Genomic DNA, 18,699 nt, shown 5'->3' on the forward strand with positions numbered 1-18,699 from the left:
TTGTTTTTTTTTTTCTGATGCAGTTCCTTTATTATCAGGAAACAGTGTCATTATCAAATTTCTCCTCAAAACATATACAGACTATACACAGCCCCCAGCCCATACCTCCCATCCCTGGGGCATCTTGTGCAGGGGACTGCAGCTGCCCCAATTTTTCTGGAAGGATAGAGACCCCTTAGGAAATGCAATCTGTGACGGATGAGATTCCCTACTCTTTAGGCACTAGAGTTGAGGAATTGTGTTTCCCCAGGCAAGGATCTCAGTAAGACACTCATATTGCCCACAGCCATGTTGGGGGGCCCAGAGGGAGGTGGGGTATGTCCAGAGCTGCCCCCCTGATCATGGGAAGGAGGAGGACTCAGCCCCTGGGCCTCATCCAGAATAGCCACAAAGTCCAGCTGAGTGTTGTCAAGATCAAGAGAGTCCAGAGGGTTACATACCTGTCCTTCGGGAGGAGGGTACAAGGCAGGACCCCCTCCTAACCTGCCCATCTCAGGATGGCCACAGCTGGGGTTTGTGCCTCCCACTTTGAGGGGCCCATAGCAAGTGGGCAATGGGGGCAGAAGTCGAGGTGGTGCTGCTGCCCTATGGGAAGCCCTGTTTGCCCCCACTACAAAATTTTCATGGCATGGTGAAGGGGTGGGATAGGAGCCTGACTTGTGATTGGGCAAGTTGGGTCCAAAGCCAGGTCCGTATGTGGTCACTGGAGCTTTAGCAGGGCTTGGGCTAACCTGGGAACCCCCCAGAAACTTGGGACTCTGGTAGGAAGGTTCCTGGGCTGAGGCATCTTCCCTGCCCCCACCCTCCCACAGCAGCTCCTGTTGAGACTGAACATAATTACACACAAGCTGAGCCTTGAGCTGCCCTGTGGAATGGGCGGGGGAATCAAAGTCCAGGCAAGGCCTGGGTTCTGAAGGAAGATAATCAGGGGGTGGCTGGGTATAGGGGCCTGACTGGAGATACTGGGGAGGAGGGGGCTGGGGGTAATGGGAAAAGAGAGGCTGTGGATGTGGGGGCCCCTCACTGGTGTGGGCATTGAGACAGGGTGCCAGTCCTGTGGAGTCAGACCCTACTGGGCACCCCTGTTCTGGCTTGACTTGCACTTGTCCATAATGTTCAAGTCGAGGACACTGGCTGTAGGCTCCACCTAGAGCCTTGGGGCCTGGGTACAGCCCAGAGTGGGAAGGGAACTCACCCCATGTTTCTTGGGTGGGGTCATGATATGAGGCCTGCTGGGGACAGGGGTTGGGGCCATAGTTGGTGGGTGGATCAGGCCCAAGAGGCAGAGAGCCTGGACCCCTCGCTCCATAAGGCTCAGCTGCTGCCCCTTCAGGTCCCCCAAATCCCAGAGTATCAGCAGGTGGGAAGTCCATATAGGGGTTCAGACCACTGCCCATTATGGAGGTCCCAACTTCTGGCTCTTCCTGTAGCCCTCTAGTATCCATGGTAGCATTCTCAGTGATGCTGGGGGACTGTGGTGAGTAGACAGAGGTTGGGAGGTAAGGATCGAAGTTCTGTCCTCCCCCTGCCACAGTGGGTGTTGTATGGACACAGCCCAGGCTCTTGAACCTCTGGACTCTAGCTGGAGCAGGATGGTCAGCAGCCCGGGCTGGGTCACTGGCCCTCCGGGTGACCCCTGCATTGGGGTTGTATCCTGGATACTCGGCTCGGCTTCTCCAAGGAGGCATGGGAAGACCTCCTATCCGATCCAGGCTGGATGCTGCAGTGGGCGGAGTACCACCCCCTCTGACTGAAGCGTATCTTGCCCGGAGCAGGTAGTGCTGAGCAGGCATAAGGCCAGGCAAGGAGGATGCTCCATTCTCTGGTGGGGAGCCAGGGGGAAAAGGAGAGGCCAGGGAGGAGCGGCGGCTGACAGTATAGGCAGAGCTGATGCTGCTGGAGCTGCTGCTGCGGCGGTCAAGAGAAACTGGGGGGCCCACGCGGCGGGACACAGGGGTACCTGCAAGTGATGGGGAGAAAAGGTAGGATGGTCAAGGAGTCTCTAAATCTCACCCTGCCTCCTCCATGCAACAGCCTTGTCCTAGATTCCGAGGGATAAGCTCATTATCCCTAACCAGTCAGTTCTGTCTCCTACTTCTTCCATGTCTATTCTGTTTCTGGGTTACCAAAGATTCAGGGTTGCTATGAACAGTTGTGCAGGTTGTATGCTGCACAATCCTAGGGAACAGCATTCGCATCATAGCCTTTGCATACTTGTTTGTTTTGTTTTGTTTGAGACGGAGTTTTGCTCTTGTTGCCCAAGCTGGAGTGCAATGGTGCAATCTCTGCTCACTGCAACCTCCTTCTCCCAGGTTCAAGTGATTCTCCTGCCTCAGCTTCCTGAGTAGCTGGGATTACAGGTGCCCGCCACCATGTCTGGCTAGCCTTTGTGTATTTGTACATCACAACTATTTTCTGATAAACGGAAAGTGTATTGAGGAAGGAGATCTTTTTCTAATTATACAAAAGTGCCATGTGGCAGCCCTCAAGGGTGACTTCCTCCTCTCAACCTCAGGGCAGGTCCAGATCTCACCTTAGCCACACCTCCCACACCCAGGTCTCACCAGTGTGGGACAAGCTGGGCAGTTTGAGACCCCGGGTCCCTATTGGCCGTAGTTGATGCAGCTGGTCCAGCCTGAGGTTCTCAAGGCGGCGAAGAGTGGATAGACCAGTGCCAGCAATGCAAGGCCCCTCGTCCAAGCTGGAGAGGTCTTCAGTGCTGCCCCCTGCATTGCCAGCCATTTCTACACCGCTGTCTGTATTGGCTGCACTGCCTGCTGGGGAGTGGTCGCTGCTGCAGGATGACTGGGCCCCAGGACTTGGCTGTGGCTTCTGTGGAGAAGATGAGGTCTGAGGGCAACACCCTTCCCCACAGCTCCTTCAACTTGATGAGTGGCTGAAGCCTGTGTCCCAGTGACTGCTGGGGTTCCAAGGAAGTTTGTAAGTGTAGAAAGGGCTAAGCAGGTAAGAGATAGGGGAGCAAACTGAATGTGAGACGTTTGATGAGAAGAACTTAGGCTGGAGCACGGACTGGCTGGACTCAAATTCTTGCTCTTAGTTCTATGACCTTGGGCTATTTCTCTATGCCTGAGTTTCTTCATCTGAAAATGGGACGAGTGAGTCCCTTTCTCATGAAGTTGCTGTGAGGAGTACATGAAATTATACATGTAAAAGGCTTGGAACATATACTAAGCGCTATTTAAGAAAGAGTTTGGGTTGGATGCATTGGCTCATCCCAGCACTGTGGGAAGCTGAGGTGGGAGGATCGCTTGATGCCAGGAGTTTGAGACCAGCCTGGTCAACATAGCGAGACTCCATCTCTACAAAAGAAGAAAAATTAGCCACGCATGATGGTGTGTGCCTGTAGTGCCTCACTCGAGCCCAGAAGTTCGAGGCTGCAGTGAGCTATGATTATGCCACTACACTCCAGCCTGGGTGACAGAGCAAGACCCTGTCAGAAAGAAAGAGAGAAAGAGAGAGAGAGAGAAAGGAAGGAAGGAAAGAAGGAAGGAAGGAAGGAGAGAGAGAGAAAGAGAGAGAAAGATTCTAAAATCTCTAGATTTGGGGAAGCCCAAAGAGCAACACTAAGACAAGAGACAGGCAGACTGGTCACAGAAGAGTGATTTCTATAGGAGGGGACGGATGGGTTGGGAAGTAACTAGAAAGATGTCCACAGGGTGGGCTGGGGTATGGAAGTGAGGGTTGCCTGGGCTCTCTCACCATGGCACCCTCTGGCACAGTCAGTCTGTTCTCCTCCCTGATGGGACCTCCTTCCCGCTCCCTCTTGGGCTCCACTGTAGAAATGGATGGTGCCCGAGGCAGGGGGCCATCCCCACGGTGCCGTTTGGTCACATGGGCGTCAGGACCATGCACTGTCTTGACATGTTTTCGCAGCGAGCTGGGATCTGTATAGCGTTTGGTGCAGCCAGGGAGCTTACACACATACGGCTTCTGTTGAGTGCAGAGTGGAGACAGAGGCAAATGGATCAAAGTGGAAGAATGCAGAAGAAATGGGAAAAAGTGATGACAACACGAGGGGCAGGGGAGGAGCACACAGCACCAAAGGAAGTAATGAGGGTGGAGGCCTCGGGTGGGAGTCAAAGATGCAGAGATTAAGTGGAGGGTTAGGAAAACTGACAGCCTGGGAAAGATGAGGAGGTGAACCCAGGGCTGTGAGGTCCCATAAATCCAGGGGATGGAGGGATCAGGGGTCTCCTCTAGATGGCATATTTTAGGTTAGCCCTTTGGCTGGTTAGAGGTTAGAGGTAGGAGGAGTGGTTAAGTGAAAATTCTGGGTTTCAGAAAAGCCTTTTCTGGGCGAATTATGTGGGGAGAGGGACTCACCTCTGTGGAGTGGGTGCTGGGCTAAGGGATTTCTTATGGGGCAATCTCCCTGGTAGGTAGCTTCTCAAGAGGGGAAGGTCTCTTAGTTGGGGCATTCACCTCATTGGAGTGGGTCCGATTCTGGTGCTTGGCTCGGTCACTGGCATTGCTGAAGGCTTTACTGCAGCCCTCATGCTCACACATGTATGGCTTCTCACCCGTGTGTGACCGCAGGTGCGTCTTCAGGTTTTCGAGGCGTGAGTATGACTTCCGGCACCCTTCAAACTGGGGGACATGCGAGGGTCAAAGGATAGTTCTCAGACAGAGGACATGGAGATGGAAGGAATCCTCAGTCTCCAAAAGGACACACATCAGAGAATATAACTCAAGATGAAAGGCACTGGGGCTTTGAGAGAATTCCCAAAACTAGGGGACAAGAGCAGGTAAGAACTTGGGGAAGGGAAGCAGTTGGAGGCACTCTCCCTGTGGGAATATAAAGATGCTAGAGCAATCTTCTGACCAAGCCAGGGCAGATTTCCCTGCATAGGGATCTTACGCCGTCCCAAGATGGGGTCATCTTGGGGGAACAGGCTGTTGTCCTTGATGCAGGGTTTATCCATTAGGCAGAGTAATAGGCACAGTACTGAAGGCCGACAATACTTTAAGAGGACCACGAACATGTTTTAATGTCTTTTAAAAAAAATTTTTTTTTTGAGACGGAGTTTTGCTCTGTCGCCCAGGCTGGAGTACAGTGGCATCATCTCAGCTCACTGCAACCTCCGCCTCCCGGGTTCAAGTGATTCTTCTGCCTCAGCCTCCCGAGTAGCTGGGACTACAGGCACACGCCACCACGCCCAGCTAATTTTTATATTTTTAGTAGAGAAAGTGTTTCACCATATTGGCCAGGCTGGTGTCGAACTCCTGACCTTGTGATCTGCCCGGCTCAGCCTCCCAAAGTGCTGGGATTACAGGTGTGAGCCACTGCTCCCGGCCTGTTTTTTGTTTGTTTGTTTTGAGACAGAGTCTCGCTCTGTCGCCTAGGCTGGAGTACAGTGGCATGATCTCGGCTCACTGCAATCTCCACCTCCTGGGTTCAAGCTATTCTCCTGCCTCAGCCTCCCGAGTAGTTGGGATTACAGGCGGCCGACACTACGCCCAGCTAATTTTTTGTATTTTTAGTAGAGACAGGGTTTCGCCATGTTGGCCAGGCTTGTCTCCAACTCCTGACCTTGTGATTTGCCCGCCTCGGCCTCCCAAAGTGCTGGGATTACAGGCGTGAGCCACTGCGCCCAGCCTGGCCTGTTTAATTTCTTTTAAAATCAAGCGGAAAAAAAATGAGCTTTTACATCCAAGAGTGTTTTAATATATATCATTATATTCTTTATGCCAACACAGTCACACAAACATTATTTTTAATATTTGTTTATGGAAGAAAGGACTTACAAAAGCAAAAGTCTGCGTTGGGCCCTACCTTGAAGGAGAGCCCCGATTTAGGAAGAGACCCTGGACTTGGGACCCTGGTGCCTCACCGTGCACTTGTGTGGCTTCTCGCCAGTGTGTCTGCGCATGTGCACCACCAGCATGTACTGGGCTTTGAAGGGCCTCAGCTCCCTGGAGCAGCCCCCCCAGTGGCACACGAACTCCTTCCGCTCCCCGTGGATGTGCTCGCTGTTGATATGCTGAGGGAGAAGATACAAAGGCTCTCCGAGGCTCCGCCATGCCCCCCAAGGTCCAGAACAGACCTTCCCTCCACTCCCTGTTCCTCTTCCACGACTCCAACTCAAGGAGGAAGAGGCAGGAACAATATCATATCTCACATCTCAGGTCTTCCAGCTCCCTAAGGCAAAGTTACAACTTCTGAGCTTCTGCCTACCCAACTGAGCATTCAACCTCAGTCTCCTCTGACCTCCTGCCCTCAGCCAGATTCTACCATGTCCCACTCAGAATCTCCTAAAGTTTTCAGTTAGCCATTCCTGTTACCCCCTGGGGCTCACGTGCACCAGCTGCTCTTGGGAGTCAAATTCCTGGCTGCAGCCATCCCAGCGGCAGTCAGTCTCATACACAGATTCAGGCTCACGCTTCTCCTCTCTCTCAAGGTCCTCTCGCCCATCCAGCATTCCCAACAGGGAATCCTAGGGCAAGAGAGGCAATCTTAGGGTCACTTGGGTGACAGCTTTAGTTTTGCTCAGGTCCTAGAGGTAAAGCTCCCGCCCATCCCCTTACCTGTATGCCTGTGGAGTTGGGGCTGGACATATCACCTTCCAAGGGCTCCTCCCGGCACTTGCCAACCAGCATGTCCAGCTCAGACTTCAGCTTCCCCAGGGGAAGAGGTGACAGTGATGAGGGTGGAACTCAGCAGAAGGAAGAGGAAACCAAGCCAGGTCTTCCTGCCCTAAGTGCCCCCACCCACGCAGCTGGAACCTCCTGGGTTTGGAAGGGACTTCCTCCTCAGACTACACTGGTGAATGGGATGGGCAAAAGATCCCATTTGGAAGTGTCTGACTCAACTGCAAGGAGTGAACCCCAGCACCCACACCTCTTTACTTTTCTAGTACTGAAAACTTATAACCCTTGTCCTTCTTCAGCTTTCCCCTACAAAATCCACCACCCACCCACCCTGAGCTAAGGGAAATCAGGTAGCAATATGGGGACTCTCACCTGGCAAGTTGGGAGGGGTCCCCGGGACTGAGGGTGTGGGATCATCCCACCCCGGGCAGAGTCATGGGGACCACAAGGCTGGACTCCAAAGGAAGGCGAGGGCCCTTTTTGGTGATTCATCTGGGCTGGGAATCCCAGAGATGGGCTGAGGAGGAGAGAAGGAAGTTACTTAAGACAATCTGGAAGTCTCAGGAGGGATTGGGCTATTTGGAGGATTTCTGGAAGACTTGGGATTTGAAGTGGTTGAGGCAGTCCCAGGGAAGTACTGAGGAGAGTTGCCCTTGAAATGACAAGGATTCAAATAGGGTCAGGTGGTTTGAGGGCTTGAGACTTTTAATGGACTTGGGTAGGGGCTTTAGGGGCCTCTTGGCCCGGGGCTGACTGCACCTCATGGTGCTGATGGAGAGATGGCCATAAGAGCCTCCTGGAGATGTGCATCGCGAGTTGATGAAAGCTACGAGGGAGCTGGGTGAAGTGCGGATAACCGTCTGCAGGTCCAGGCTGGCGTCCGACAGAGGTGAAATGGACAGTGCCCGCTTCTTGGTCAACTTGACTGCACTCCGGGGAGAAGAAAAGAGTGGGCCTGGGGCAGGAGACACGGGAGATGGATATGGTAAAGGGGCATGTCTCTCCACACACCTAACCTATAGGTCCTGACTTGGCAAAACCAATGAGACTTGATTCTGCTTTGCTCTACTGATCCTATCTGTGACTTTTTTTTTTTTTTTGAGACAGAGAGAGAGAGTCACACTCTGTCACCCAGGCTGGAGGGCAGTGGTGCCATCTTGCCTCACTGCAACCTCCGCATCCCGGATTCAAGTGATTCTCCTGCCTCAGCCTCCCCTGTAACTGGGATTACAGGTGCACACCACCACGCCCGGCTAATTTTTGTATTGTTAATAGAGATGGGGTTTCACCATGTTGGCCTGGCTAGTCTTGAACTCCTGACCTCAAGCGATCTTCCTGCCACAGCCTCCCCCTAAAATGTTGGGATTACAGGTGTGAGCCACCACGCCCAGCCCCATCTGTGATTTCTTGATGGTGCTCTGACACCTCACATCTCCAAACATCTCCTCCTCCAAGTGAGATCCCCTGCCCTCCCACTTTCTCTTTCAGAACAAGTCAGAGAGGGGCAGAAAGGGGAGAGGTGTTGCCTGAGTCCTCACCCTCGGTGCAGCTGTTGGTCTCTCTGGCTGGCCCATAACTGTGGGGGCCAGACATGAGGTTAGCTTGGTGGCAGAAGGGCAGGCCAGACAGTCCTAGAAAAAAGAGACAGCTGGAATGGGAATGGAGGACATGTAAGCCTCACCTTAAAACCCCAGGCAGGACCTGATCCCAGGATTCCAGGTCCATATGACATGGGGCCTCAAATCTTGTAGATAGGAAACTGGCATGGGGCGGGGATGGGCCCAAGTGGGAGATCTGCCAAATCCTCAAGGCCCAGGAATTGGTATATACACTGACCTTCTGTCCCCACACTGGGGGCCCCCTGACTGGGGAGGGGCCGGAGACAGCAGGGCTCGCCATAGCTACTGACTGGTGGTGGGGTCATCGAGTTGAACATGGCGTCTCAGAGGAGGGTGTGGGGACACTGCAGAAAGGGAAGGTAGTTATGAAGGTGGAGGCAAATAGAGACGGTCAGACAGCAGTCTCAGGCACTGAATCCTGGGCACAGCATCCCTGGTGTCCCCAGCCCCTCTAAAACATCTGCCATGGAAATCGAGTTGAAAAGAGCATCACTGGGCCGGGCACGGTGGCTCACGCCTGTAATCCCAACATTTTGAGAGACTGAAGTGGGCGAATCACCTGAGGTCAGTTCAAGACCAGCCTGACCAACATAGTGAAACCCCCGTCTCTACAAAAATACAAAAGTTAGCCAGACATGATGGTGGGTGCCTGTAATCCCATCTACTCGGAAGGCTGAGGCAGGAGAATTGCTTGAACCAGGAGACAGAGGTTGCAGTGAGCTGAGATGGCACCACTGCACTCCAGCCTGGGTGACAGAGTGAGACTCCGTCTCAAAAAAAAAAAAAAAAAAAAAAAAAAAAAAAGCGTCACTCAGCCAGGCAAGGGGTAAGGGGAAATGTCCCAGAGAGGCAGAGGGAGTCTTATAGTCTGTGTAGTCTGGGGATCTTCTTGGGAACTGGTGGGAGCTTTGCCTGTGTGGTCTGTGTGGAGAGGGCATGTTTTGGATTGTGCCTATATTAACTTCAAGTTATTTTAGTAACATGGACCCTCTAATTCTTCTTGTTCTAACCCTGGGCCGGCTTTGAGGGGTGGGATGGAAGAATACGTGTGATGCATCTGACTTCAAGCACTGGGCCGCTCTGCTTGAGCCTGTTTCCCCTTCTCATACCCCTCTTGGGGGACAGCCCGTGTACAATCTCTGCAGTGTCCAGCAGAGGGAGCCCTAGCCACAGTCCCGACAGAGAGGCAGGTGGGGCCAGGAGGCAGCACAAGCGATCTGCCCTCTTCTTTTAGGCAGAAAACTGTGTGGAGGAGGAGGTAAGGTTCCTGAGGGGTCTCCTGAGTCTGTTGAGTACAAAGGTGAAAGCTGGTGTTATTCTGGGGTAGTTTAAATCGGGTCCAACTAATCTTTTTGGTCTCTGTTTTGGGGCAACAGGAAAGGAAGTATGAGGGGAGACTTGAGAGAATGAAAAAAACAATGTCGTCGTTATAAAAGAGCAGCGAGGAAGAAGGTGCTGCGGTTCGTTTTTCTCTTCAAACTCCAGTTTTGATTCCATCCCGGGTTTTCCGGTCTCCCGAGAATGAGGGTGGGGTGGGGCGGGGTGGGGTGGAGAACCACCGGGAGCGGGCCGGCCCGGCCGCGCGCGCGGTGGGTGATCCCGGGATGCTGGGATTTAGGGTGAGGGCGGGGTGAGATGGGGAGCGGAACCCGGACCCCGCGACCCAGTCCGAGCCCGGCAGCCTGGGCTGTACCCTTCCTAACTCCTCCTTTTCCAGCCGAGATGCGGATCCCGCATCCAAGACCTCCCAACTCGACCTTGGCACTAATGTTGGGGGCGGGGGGCACAGCTGGCTGGCAGCTGGATGGGGGGACACTTCTCCCGCCTCCTTCCCTCTATGACTCACCCAGGGGAAGGAGGAAAGTTCGCAAATGATCCCCTAAACACTAGAGACTCCCCCAAACTTGCCTACTCAGTCATCTTACTGCCCAGCCGCCGAAGAGCCTCCAAGGAAATGGGGCGACATCCCTCCTCGCCCACGCGTGCCACAGCCCACCCACATCTCCCCTTCAGACTAGTAAAAGGAAAGTGTTGCCAACTTTTTTAGCTTCGGTAAAGTTTTTCTGGGGTGTGAGAGTTCGGGATGGGACAGGGAGCTCTAGGGTTCCCCTGCCGGAGCCCCAAACCATCTTCGGTGTCTCCCTGTTTTCCAGCGTCCCCCTCGCACCCCCGCTCCCCAACTCCCAGGAGTCGGCTCCGCCCCCCTACTCCCGGTCCCGCCTTCCCCGCCCCCGTGCCTCCTCGGCCCACCCAAGTCGCCGCCGCAGGCACTGGCTGCAGACGGCTCTGCTCCCCCCGCCCGCCCCGGGAGCCCAGTCGAGCGAGCCGTAGGGGTGGGGGCTGAGGGGAGGGACACATTCTTCCCTCCTCCTCTCAGCGCATCCGGAAAGCAGGCAGTGGCGCCCAGGGGGGCACTACTGGAGAGTGGGGGGTTCCCGTTGATGAGGTGAGAAAGGGAGAAGAATCCAGAAAGTATGGGGGAGAGAAAGGAGAGAAAGTGACTGGGTCAATAAAATTAGGTGTGTATGGGGAGGAGGAGTGGCCAGGACACCTTAGGTTCCTGGTTATCGCAACTGGCTTCCCAAGGGTTAACCCCTCCAGACCCCCGGGAACCCCCTGGTGACGTCAAGGGCGGGGATGCCAGGGAGATAATGGTGGAGGGGGAGAGGTCTCTGGACCCCGCCCCCTAGGGAAAACCACCCTTATTCCGACCCTTACATCTCCCCCGGGAAACCGTCCGCCTTCTCCCTCTACTGGAACGTAAAGACCTATCCTAGAAGACCCCAGCTCTCCAGAACCCTAAAACCCTCAGTCCCCAGGCTCTACGGGGTCCCCTTTCCCTAATCCTGTCCCGAAAGCTAGCTGCCCAGGGCTGATTGTTTCGGGGTCATGGGGCCTGAAAGAGGATTCAGAGCGGGGAGCAAGGGCAGGCAGGGTGGTCTGAGCCAGAGGAGGGGCCTCGATCCCCAGCTCCCGTTTGGGCGGGGGGCCAACGGGGATACACAGGCTGGCAGTGGCCAGTGGTCCCGCCCAGCCCCGGTAGGGGTCTCCCTGCCGCTGGCTCCCGCTGCCCCGGTGGTCCTAAGGTCAGAGGGTCAAGACAAGGTCTCCCCGGCTCCTCCTGAGCGCCTTGCCCACAGGCCTTGGGACTCAGGAGTCCAAAATTGCCTGGAGTCATTCTAGGGCCTTCACTAGACCTTGGACAGCCCCCACTCCCAGACCCCTTCCTAGTCCAGAAGACACTCCTTTCCCCCAAAACACAAGCATCCACTGGCACATCTGTCACAAGACAGGTCAAGGATTCAAGCCTGGCTGGCCCCTAGTAGTTCTGTTGCCTCCCACACACCCGTCCCCACCCCACCTGGAGCTCCCTCCTTTGCAGTCCCCTCCTTTCAGGAACACTGACGTCTTCCTGCCCCACGCGCAGACACACACCTGGAGTTCCCTCTCTACAACGCAGACCTCCAACTAGCCATCCCTCCAGCCTCTTCAGCTCAACCGCATGAAAGTGAGATATTTCTAATATATAGGAGAGGCGGAGACAAAGACCCACGGTTCCCTGAGACAGAGATACACAGGCTGACAGAAGAAAAAAAGGAAGAAAAAGAAGATTTAGAGAAAGATACAAGTGATAAATTTGGAGTTTCTAATGTCTCACTCCAGACTCTCCCACCCCTATTTTGCCTCTATGTCCTGGGTCTGGGATGAGTCCCTAGGAAGCTGAGCATCCCCTCAGGCCCCCTCCCCCACTGCTCCCAGGTGGTCCCCCGCCTGCCCCTCCTTCTCACCTCTGTCTGGGCGCTGGGCTCGGGATGCGCGGTCCAGGGCTGGAGTCTGGGCTGGGGGGTGTGCGGTGGGGAGGGGGGGCGGAGAGGGCCACGGCAGCGCAGCCTCGATGCCACCCCCACCCCCCCAACCTGGCCCCCAGCCCTCCCGCCGGCCCAGCCCGCCGGGCCGCAAGCCCGGACCACCCGCGAGAAGCGCAAACTTTTTTTTTCCCTTTTGCAAAAACTTTTTCTCGCTCCAGCCGCTGGCGCGCCGCCGCTCTTCCCGCTCGCCCCTCACCTCCCTTCTATTTCCCTCCCTCTTGCTGTTCTGGAGGATGAGGCGGGGTAGCTGGAAGCAAGAGAGGGGGTGCCGGGCTTATTGCACCCCCAGGACCCCCAGGATCCTCCCCCTCCCTTGAGGGACCCTATACTGCCTACGCCCCCCCAACCCCCTCCCCCCCCCCCCCCGCTGAACACGCTGCTGTTGGTAGGTAGTAAATCCCGGCTTGGATTTTTGGATCGGCTGGTCCCAAAGAGGCTCCCACAACCAGATTGAGGAAAATATTGCAGGGCAAGGGGAGTTCAACTGAGAACGATAATAGTGGAGGTGGGGTAGTCGCCTTTGGTTGGTGCTAACTGAGCATTCTGTCATCCTGTGGTTTATCGGCAGGTCTCACCCTTTGGATGGAACTTGGAACTGCTGGGGCAGAGCTGGGGTTTGGGGCAAATCAAGTTGAGGGGTTGGGGGCTCTGGCAGAAGGTGAGGAGTCTATGGAGCATAAAAGCAAGGAGCAGCGGCTGAGGCTCTGGATGCAGGGTGTGAGTTCATGAGGTCACCAAGGAGCACTGGGACTGAAGCCCCTTTCCGGGGAACCCCGGCTCTGCGTCTCGAAGTTCTGGAGACTGAGGCCCCTCTGCACCACGCCACTGCAGGCTCTAGCCGCTCTTCCAGGCTTTCTACTCCCTCTGCTGGCCGTTCTCACACATGACAACCGCTCGGAGTCGAAGCAGAAGAACTGGGGGAGCTGAAGGAGGAGCCCAAACAGGTCCCCTCACTAAAGCCCATTTAGAAGCCCAGGAGGTGGATAGGTGAGCTCAGAGAAACGGAGAGGCAGAGATTGCTATGCCCAGCGGTACTGCCTGACAGGGAAGTGCCCTGCCTCTTTAGATTTGCGTTGCCATCGTGACTGGATATAGGGGAGGGGCAGCATTTCAGTCTCTGATTTTTATGAGAAAGAGGAGAAAGCATGATAGAGAAAAGGAGCACCCTCTCCCCTTTTTTTCAACCTCACAGGCAGACCTCCCACATTCTAGCTCTGCTTCCAAGAACCACCCCCTTGGGTCTGGAAGGTCAGTGGGTTAACTGTTCAGTCTGAGAGTCAAGGGGGAAAAGAAAAGGTGAAGGTAGGAGGAGGTCAGGGACTTTGACCCAGACTAGTTATCCCCAGAGGGTCAGAGACCCAGCTTAATCAGACCAGACTAATGGTCACTGAAAAAAAGGCACCCCACATGCTCCTGTCCCAGCCTCAAGCCCCTTCTTCCAGAGGAGCTATTTATGTATGTAGGTATGTATGCATTTATTTTTGTTTGGGATGGGGTCTCACTATTTGCCCAGGCTGGAGTGCAGAGGCTATTCACAAGTGTGATCATAGCCTTGAGCTCCTGGGTTTAAGCGGTCTTCCCACCTTAGCCTCCCAAGTAACTGGGACCACTGGTGCCCAGCAAGAGGAGCTCTCTTAGAACACGTTACTTTCTTCTCCCCACCCAGTTCTGTAGACCAGTGAGTCTCAAACTTTTTGGTTTCCTCTATACTCTTAAAAGTCATTAGGTCAGTCACGGCGGCTCAGACCTGTAATTCCAGCACTTTGGAAGGCCAAGGCAGGCAGATCACCTCAGGTCAGGAGTCCGAGACCAGCCTGGCCAACATGGCGAAACCCTGTCTCTACTAAAAATACAAAAAAATAGCTGGGCGTGGTGGCGCAGACCTGTAGTCCCAGCTACTTGGGAGGCTGAGGCAGGAGAATCGCTTGAACCTGGGAGGTGGAGGTCGCAGTGAGCTGAGATCACGCCACTGCACTCCAGCTGGGTGACAGAGTGAGACTCTGTCTCAAAAAAAAAAAAAAAATCATTCACTACATTAGAAATTAAAACTGAAAAAGACTAACACAAGACTATACAAGCACACATTCCATTAACAATGATGTCAGAAAGATGATGTAATCACATGTCACACAGCCTCTGGAAAACTCCACTGTACAATTTTAAGATAATGAGAATTCAAAAGGCAAATAACATGTTAGTATTATTATGAAAATAGTTTTGACTTTGTGGACACCCCTGAAGAGGGACCTCCCAGAAGCCTACGGAACACACTTGGAGAACTGTTGCTCCGGACCATCACCTGAACCCTTCTTTATGAGTCACATTTATTGATTTTCTTTCTCCTTTTTATTAAGAAAGTATAAGCCAGGCGCGGTGGCTCACGCCTGTAATCCCAGCACTTTGGGAGGCTAAGTCGGGTGGATCACGAGGTCAAGAGATCGAGACCATCCTGGCCAACATGTTGAAACCTCGTCTCTACTAAGAATACAAAAATTAGTGGGCACCTGTAATCCCAGCTACTCAGAAGGCTGAGGCAGGAGAATCACTTGAAACTGGGAGGCGGAGTTTGCAGTGAGCCGAGATTGTGCCACTGCACTCTAGCCTGATGACAGAGCGAGACTCCGTCTCAAAAAAAAAAAAAAAAAAAAAAAAAGAAAGGAAAAAGAAAAGAAAAAAGAAAGTATAAATGCTTGTCTCCCAGTGGGTCCTGTCCCCTGGGAAAAACCAGGGAACTTCTTAGGCTTAGTACCTCTCTTTCCTGACTCCTGTTTCTGGGGGTCCTCTAAGCATCCTCCCTCAGCATCTTGCCCATCTCCCTCTTGACCCTCCCTTAAGACGCTTCAACAGGCCTTACCTTGGGCCAGCCTGCTTACCCTGCTTCAAGCCTGCTGGACCATCTATCTGCTTCCTCCTCCCCTCACTTAAGGACTTTCTCATCTTGGGAGAGGCTAATTTTTCTCTGCCTTCCCTCCCTCCCTCCCTAGTCCCTGACATCTTACAGGACTTAGGGCAGGAAAATCATGCTTTCTGAGTAGACCCCTTTAGAACAAATGCTTTACCCATCTGCCAACACATCAGCCAACCTGGAACAAGCCAGAGTCTCAGACAAGAAAGTGCCCATTTGGGTTCCATAGGGGTCAAGTGAGTCATATTGCCAGGTGGTTGTTGGGTTGGGGTGTGGATCAGGAATCTGATGCCTCCAGCCGCAGATGCCCTGTGCCTGGGAAACTTCATCTTGGTCTCTTCACTCCAAAGCCCCAGGTCCTCTTGCTAGCTGCAGCCACAGGCCTCCACCACCATATCTGGCACATCCGTCTTGACCACATTGCCATTATGATCCAGGTAGAGGAGAGAAAGGGGCCTTCGGGCAGTAGGGACACAGCAGGAGGTACTGGCAGGCCAAGGATTGTTGGCTTTGAGGAGGCTGAAGACGGCAGAATGGAAAGAGGCAGCAATGCCCGGGCTGCCAGCCAGGTGGGGAGGACACTGCCCACTGCAGTAATTCAGCTGGTACCCCTCGGGCTGCAGTATCCAGTCTTGCCATCCCAGTTCCTGGAAGTCTACGTAATGATCTCGCCTGCAACATAAGGGGGTTGCAGGCTCACAGGTGGGGGTCCTCCTCCTGGCCCGACCTGCTCCAGGCTCATTGGCTCGGATCTTAAGCTCTAGGAAGGGCTGCTGGTGTCCTGCTGTGTCCAGGAGCCGCCTTGGTTGTCCAGTAACTGTGCTATTGTTGCCTTCTAGGGGTCTGCAGTCTAGTTGCAGTTTCAGGACACCAGACTTCTCACCCCTCAAGCCACTAGAGGGCAGAGTTAAGGCATGCCAGCCCAGGTTGGTGATGTGGTGCTCAGCCAAAAGGGTGCGGGACCTTTGGTGCCTCCTCCTTGGTCCCCATCGGAAGATCCTCAAGCAAAGAGTGCCAGGAAGGGTGGGGAGCATGTGCAGCCACAGGCGGGCATGGTACAGGTGATGGGACCGAGGAGTGGACAGGTGAAAGGTAAGCAGGGAGCTGTAGGCTGAAGTGGAGTCTGCCCGAAAGACAGAGAAGGGAAAGAAAATGTGAGCAGAGATGAAGCTCTCCTCTGAGACTCCCTGAGCCCTGCCCACTGATCTCCCTCGAACCCACCTTTAGAAAAGTAGAGATTGCTTTGTGTCCTCTGCAACCAGTCCCTGCCCCACCTCCTCCTTCTCCTGCCACACCCCACTCCCTCTGGTGCTCCTGCCAGGCTCCCCTTCTGCCTCCCTTTACCTGTCTGCTCTCTGCCTGTTGCTCTCTCCATCACCCACCTGTGACAGTAGCAAAGCTGATGACCTCCTCCCCATTCCCTGGAGCCACACTCCCCGGCTGTAGTCTCCGGAGGGCTCTGGTCAGCGCTGCCTGGGGTGGAGGATGAGTTATTCTGGGACGACTGGTCAGATGCAACCCCTCCAGGATTTGCTGCTTGGCTAGCTCCAGCACCAGAGCTCGTTCTGCTTGGGGTGCCAGTTTGGAGCCCCCACAGGAGGGACACACAGACCCTGTCCCCTGTGCCCGCACCAGTGTCCACAGCAGCACCAGCCAGAGCTGGACATCAGGGAGCCCCATGCTCCTGGTGAATGGCCCTGGTTCGGGAGCCTCGGATGGCAGTTGCTCCGTCTGTTGAGTCTGATTGCTGGGGGCCAATGAAGGCACAGTGACAGCAGACACCACTGCCACACCCACCCTTGGCCAAGGGTAGAGCCACCTGTCTTCTATTGCCTGGGACTCAGGAAGGCTGAAAGTAGATCATCTGATGGATAGCTGTGCTTGACCCTCACAGCTCATGTCTGGCTACTGACCTGGGGCCTCTTTAGAGCCAGCTGCCTGGGGCTTCCAAACCTAGTGGTCAGCCAGCCGACCTACCCTCTGAGTCCCAGGATTGGCCAGCTGTGCTGCCCATCAGGCCCCTGCAGGGGGTGGAGGTCCTCCTCCCCACCAGCTCAGGTTTCACCATCTGGCCATGGTGACTGGGCCTGAAGTAGGGGTATGGGGGTGGGGGGGTGCAATGTGGACACGCATGATGCAAGAAAGAGGATGATTTCACATGCTCAGTCCCCAAGGTCTGGAACTCGGGGGAGGGAACGCCTTATGAGCCAGGTGGGGAAGGGCAATTTTCCCTCATACCTCTAGTCTTTCTAGCTTCACCACTGCTGTAGCAGTTTCCATGAGGCAGCTATGAGCTCCAGTGGGTATTTCTCTGGGGCCCTTAGGCCAGAAGGAAAATTCTGGTCTCTTTATTTCTAGCATTGATGTTGGGACAGGGGTGAGGGGTTGGGTGGGTCGGAGAATGGAATCCTCTTGCTCAGGCCCAGATGGCAGTGCCACGAGGCACAGAAGTCACCCCCTGACCCTGCCTGTGCTGGCCGCCCAGAGTCCAGTTGGCCTGCAGCATGATGTGGAGGAGGGCCAGAGCGGGGGGGTTGGGGTGGGGAATGTGTTCCTGTGATGTCTGGGGAAGCCCAGAGAGGTGGTGGTGGTGGTGATGCAATCTTGCACAGGGCAGAGTCCATCAGGACTGTCAAGGGGCATGACACTTGGGAGGGCATATACCCAGCTGCCACTTCTCTTTCAAGTGACTGTGAGAGTTGCCTAAATTTGGGGCATCCTAGAAGTAGTGCCAGGTCTTTTTTTTCTTAAATTTTTGAAATTTAAATTTTATTTTATTTTATTTAGGTAAGGTCTCAATCTGTTGTCCAGGCTGGAGTACAGTGGCACAATCATTGCTCACTGCAGCCTTGAACTCCTGGGCTCAGGCAATCCTTCTGCCTCAGCCTCCTTAATAGCTGGGACTTCAGGTGCACACCACCACACCTGAATAATTTTTAAATTTTTCATAGAGATGGGGTCTCGCTATGTTGCCCAGGCTGGTCTTGAACTCCTGGGCCCAAGCAATCCACTTGCCTTAGCCTCCTAAAGTGCTGAGGTTATAGGCGTGAGCCACTGCACCACCCTTCAGGCCTATTAATGGGGGTAGAAAATGGAGCTTTAAGAGCTATTGACAACAAAGCAAGGCAAGTACAGCAGTCTTGGTTCCCAGTCTCAGCCCTCCTGACCACATTTCCTCACTGGCTTTATTTTTTATTTTAGTTTTTTTATTTTTGAGACAGGGTCTCACTTTGTCATCCAGGCTGGAGTGTGGTGGCCTGGCTCACTGCAGCCTCGACCTCCCGGGTTAAGTGATTCTTCCACCTCAGCCTCCAGAGTAGCTAAGTCTACAAGTGCGTGCCACCACGCCAGGCTAATTTATTTTTTATTCTTTTGTAGAGACAGGGTCTTGTTGTATTGCCCAGGGTGGTCTCAACGATCCTCTCATCTCAACCTCCCAAGGTGCTAGGATTATAGACATGAGCCACTGCACCCAGTCCTCACTGGCTTTAAATGGGGGAACCCAGACCCCTCCACCTTGAATTCATGAGGGTGGGCCTCATGCTAGCTTTTCTCCTTAGTTTCTCCAAGAAGCTTGACAGGGAGAAAGCTGTGGGGGAAGTGGGTGTGATTTGGAAATGCGTCCTTACTCCACTTTGTTCATCTCCCCTCTATTTAGATGATGGGGGCTGTCAAGAGAGACTATTAGATCTGGGGA

General features: G+C 54.1%; 2 protein-coding genes across 2 annotated transcripts; both read right to left on the minus strand.

Annotated features, from left to right (window-relative positions):
- Positions 1-8: 8 nt before the first annotated feature.
- LOC105474102 (GLI family zinc finger 1) lies at positions 9-12,433 on the minus strand. Its single transcript, XM_011728456.2, has 12 exons — positions 12,017-12,433; positions 8,446-8,572; positions 8,148-8,240; positions 7,369-7,564; positions 6,982-7,126; positions 6,547-6,636; positions 6,318-6,455; positions 5,853-6,002; positions 4,444-4,608; positions 3,721-3,951; positions 2,565-2,832; positions 9-1,960 (listed from the first exon to the last, which is right to left on the minus strand). The coding sequence occupies exons 2-12, from the start codon at positions 8,543-8,545 to the stop codon at positions 216-218; spliced, it is 3,321 nt and encodes a 1,106-aa protein (XP_011726758.2). The 5' UTR covers positions 8,546-8,572; positions 12,017-12,433; the 3' UTR covers positions 9-215.
- Positions 12,434-14,117: 1,684 nt separating this feature from the next.
- LOC105474106 (inhibin subunit beta E) lies at positions 14,118-17,056 on the minus strand. The gene is made up of 2 exons (XM_011728469.3): positions 16,385-17,056; positions 14,118-16,125 (listed from the first exon to the last, which is right to left on the minus strand). The coding sequence occupies exons 1-2, from the start codon at positions 16,680-16,682 to the stop codon at positions 15,368-15,370; spliced, it is 1,056 nt and encodes a 351-aa protein (XP_011726771.1). The 5' UTR covers positions 16,683-17,056; the 3' UTR covers positions 14,118-15,367.
- Positions 17,057-18,699: the final 1,643 nt, after the last annotated feature.

Source organism: Macaca nemestrina, chromosome 10 (genome assembly GCF_043159975.1).
Source record: "Macaca nemestrina isolate mMacNem1 chromosome 10, mMacNem.hap1, whole genome shotgun sequence".
NCBI classification, from domain to species: Eukaryota; Metazoa; Chordata; class Mammalia; order Primates; family Cercopithecidae; genus Macaca; species Macaca nemestrina.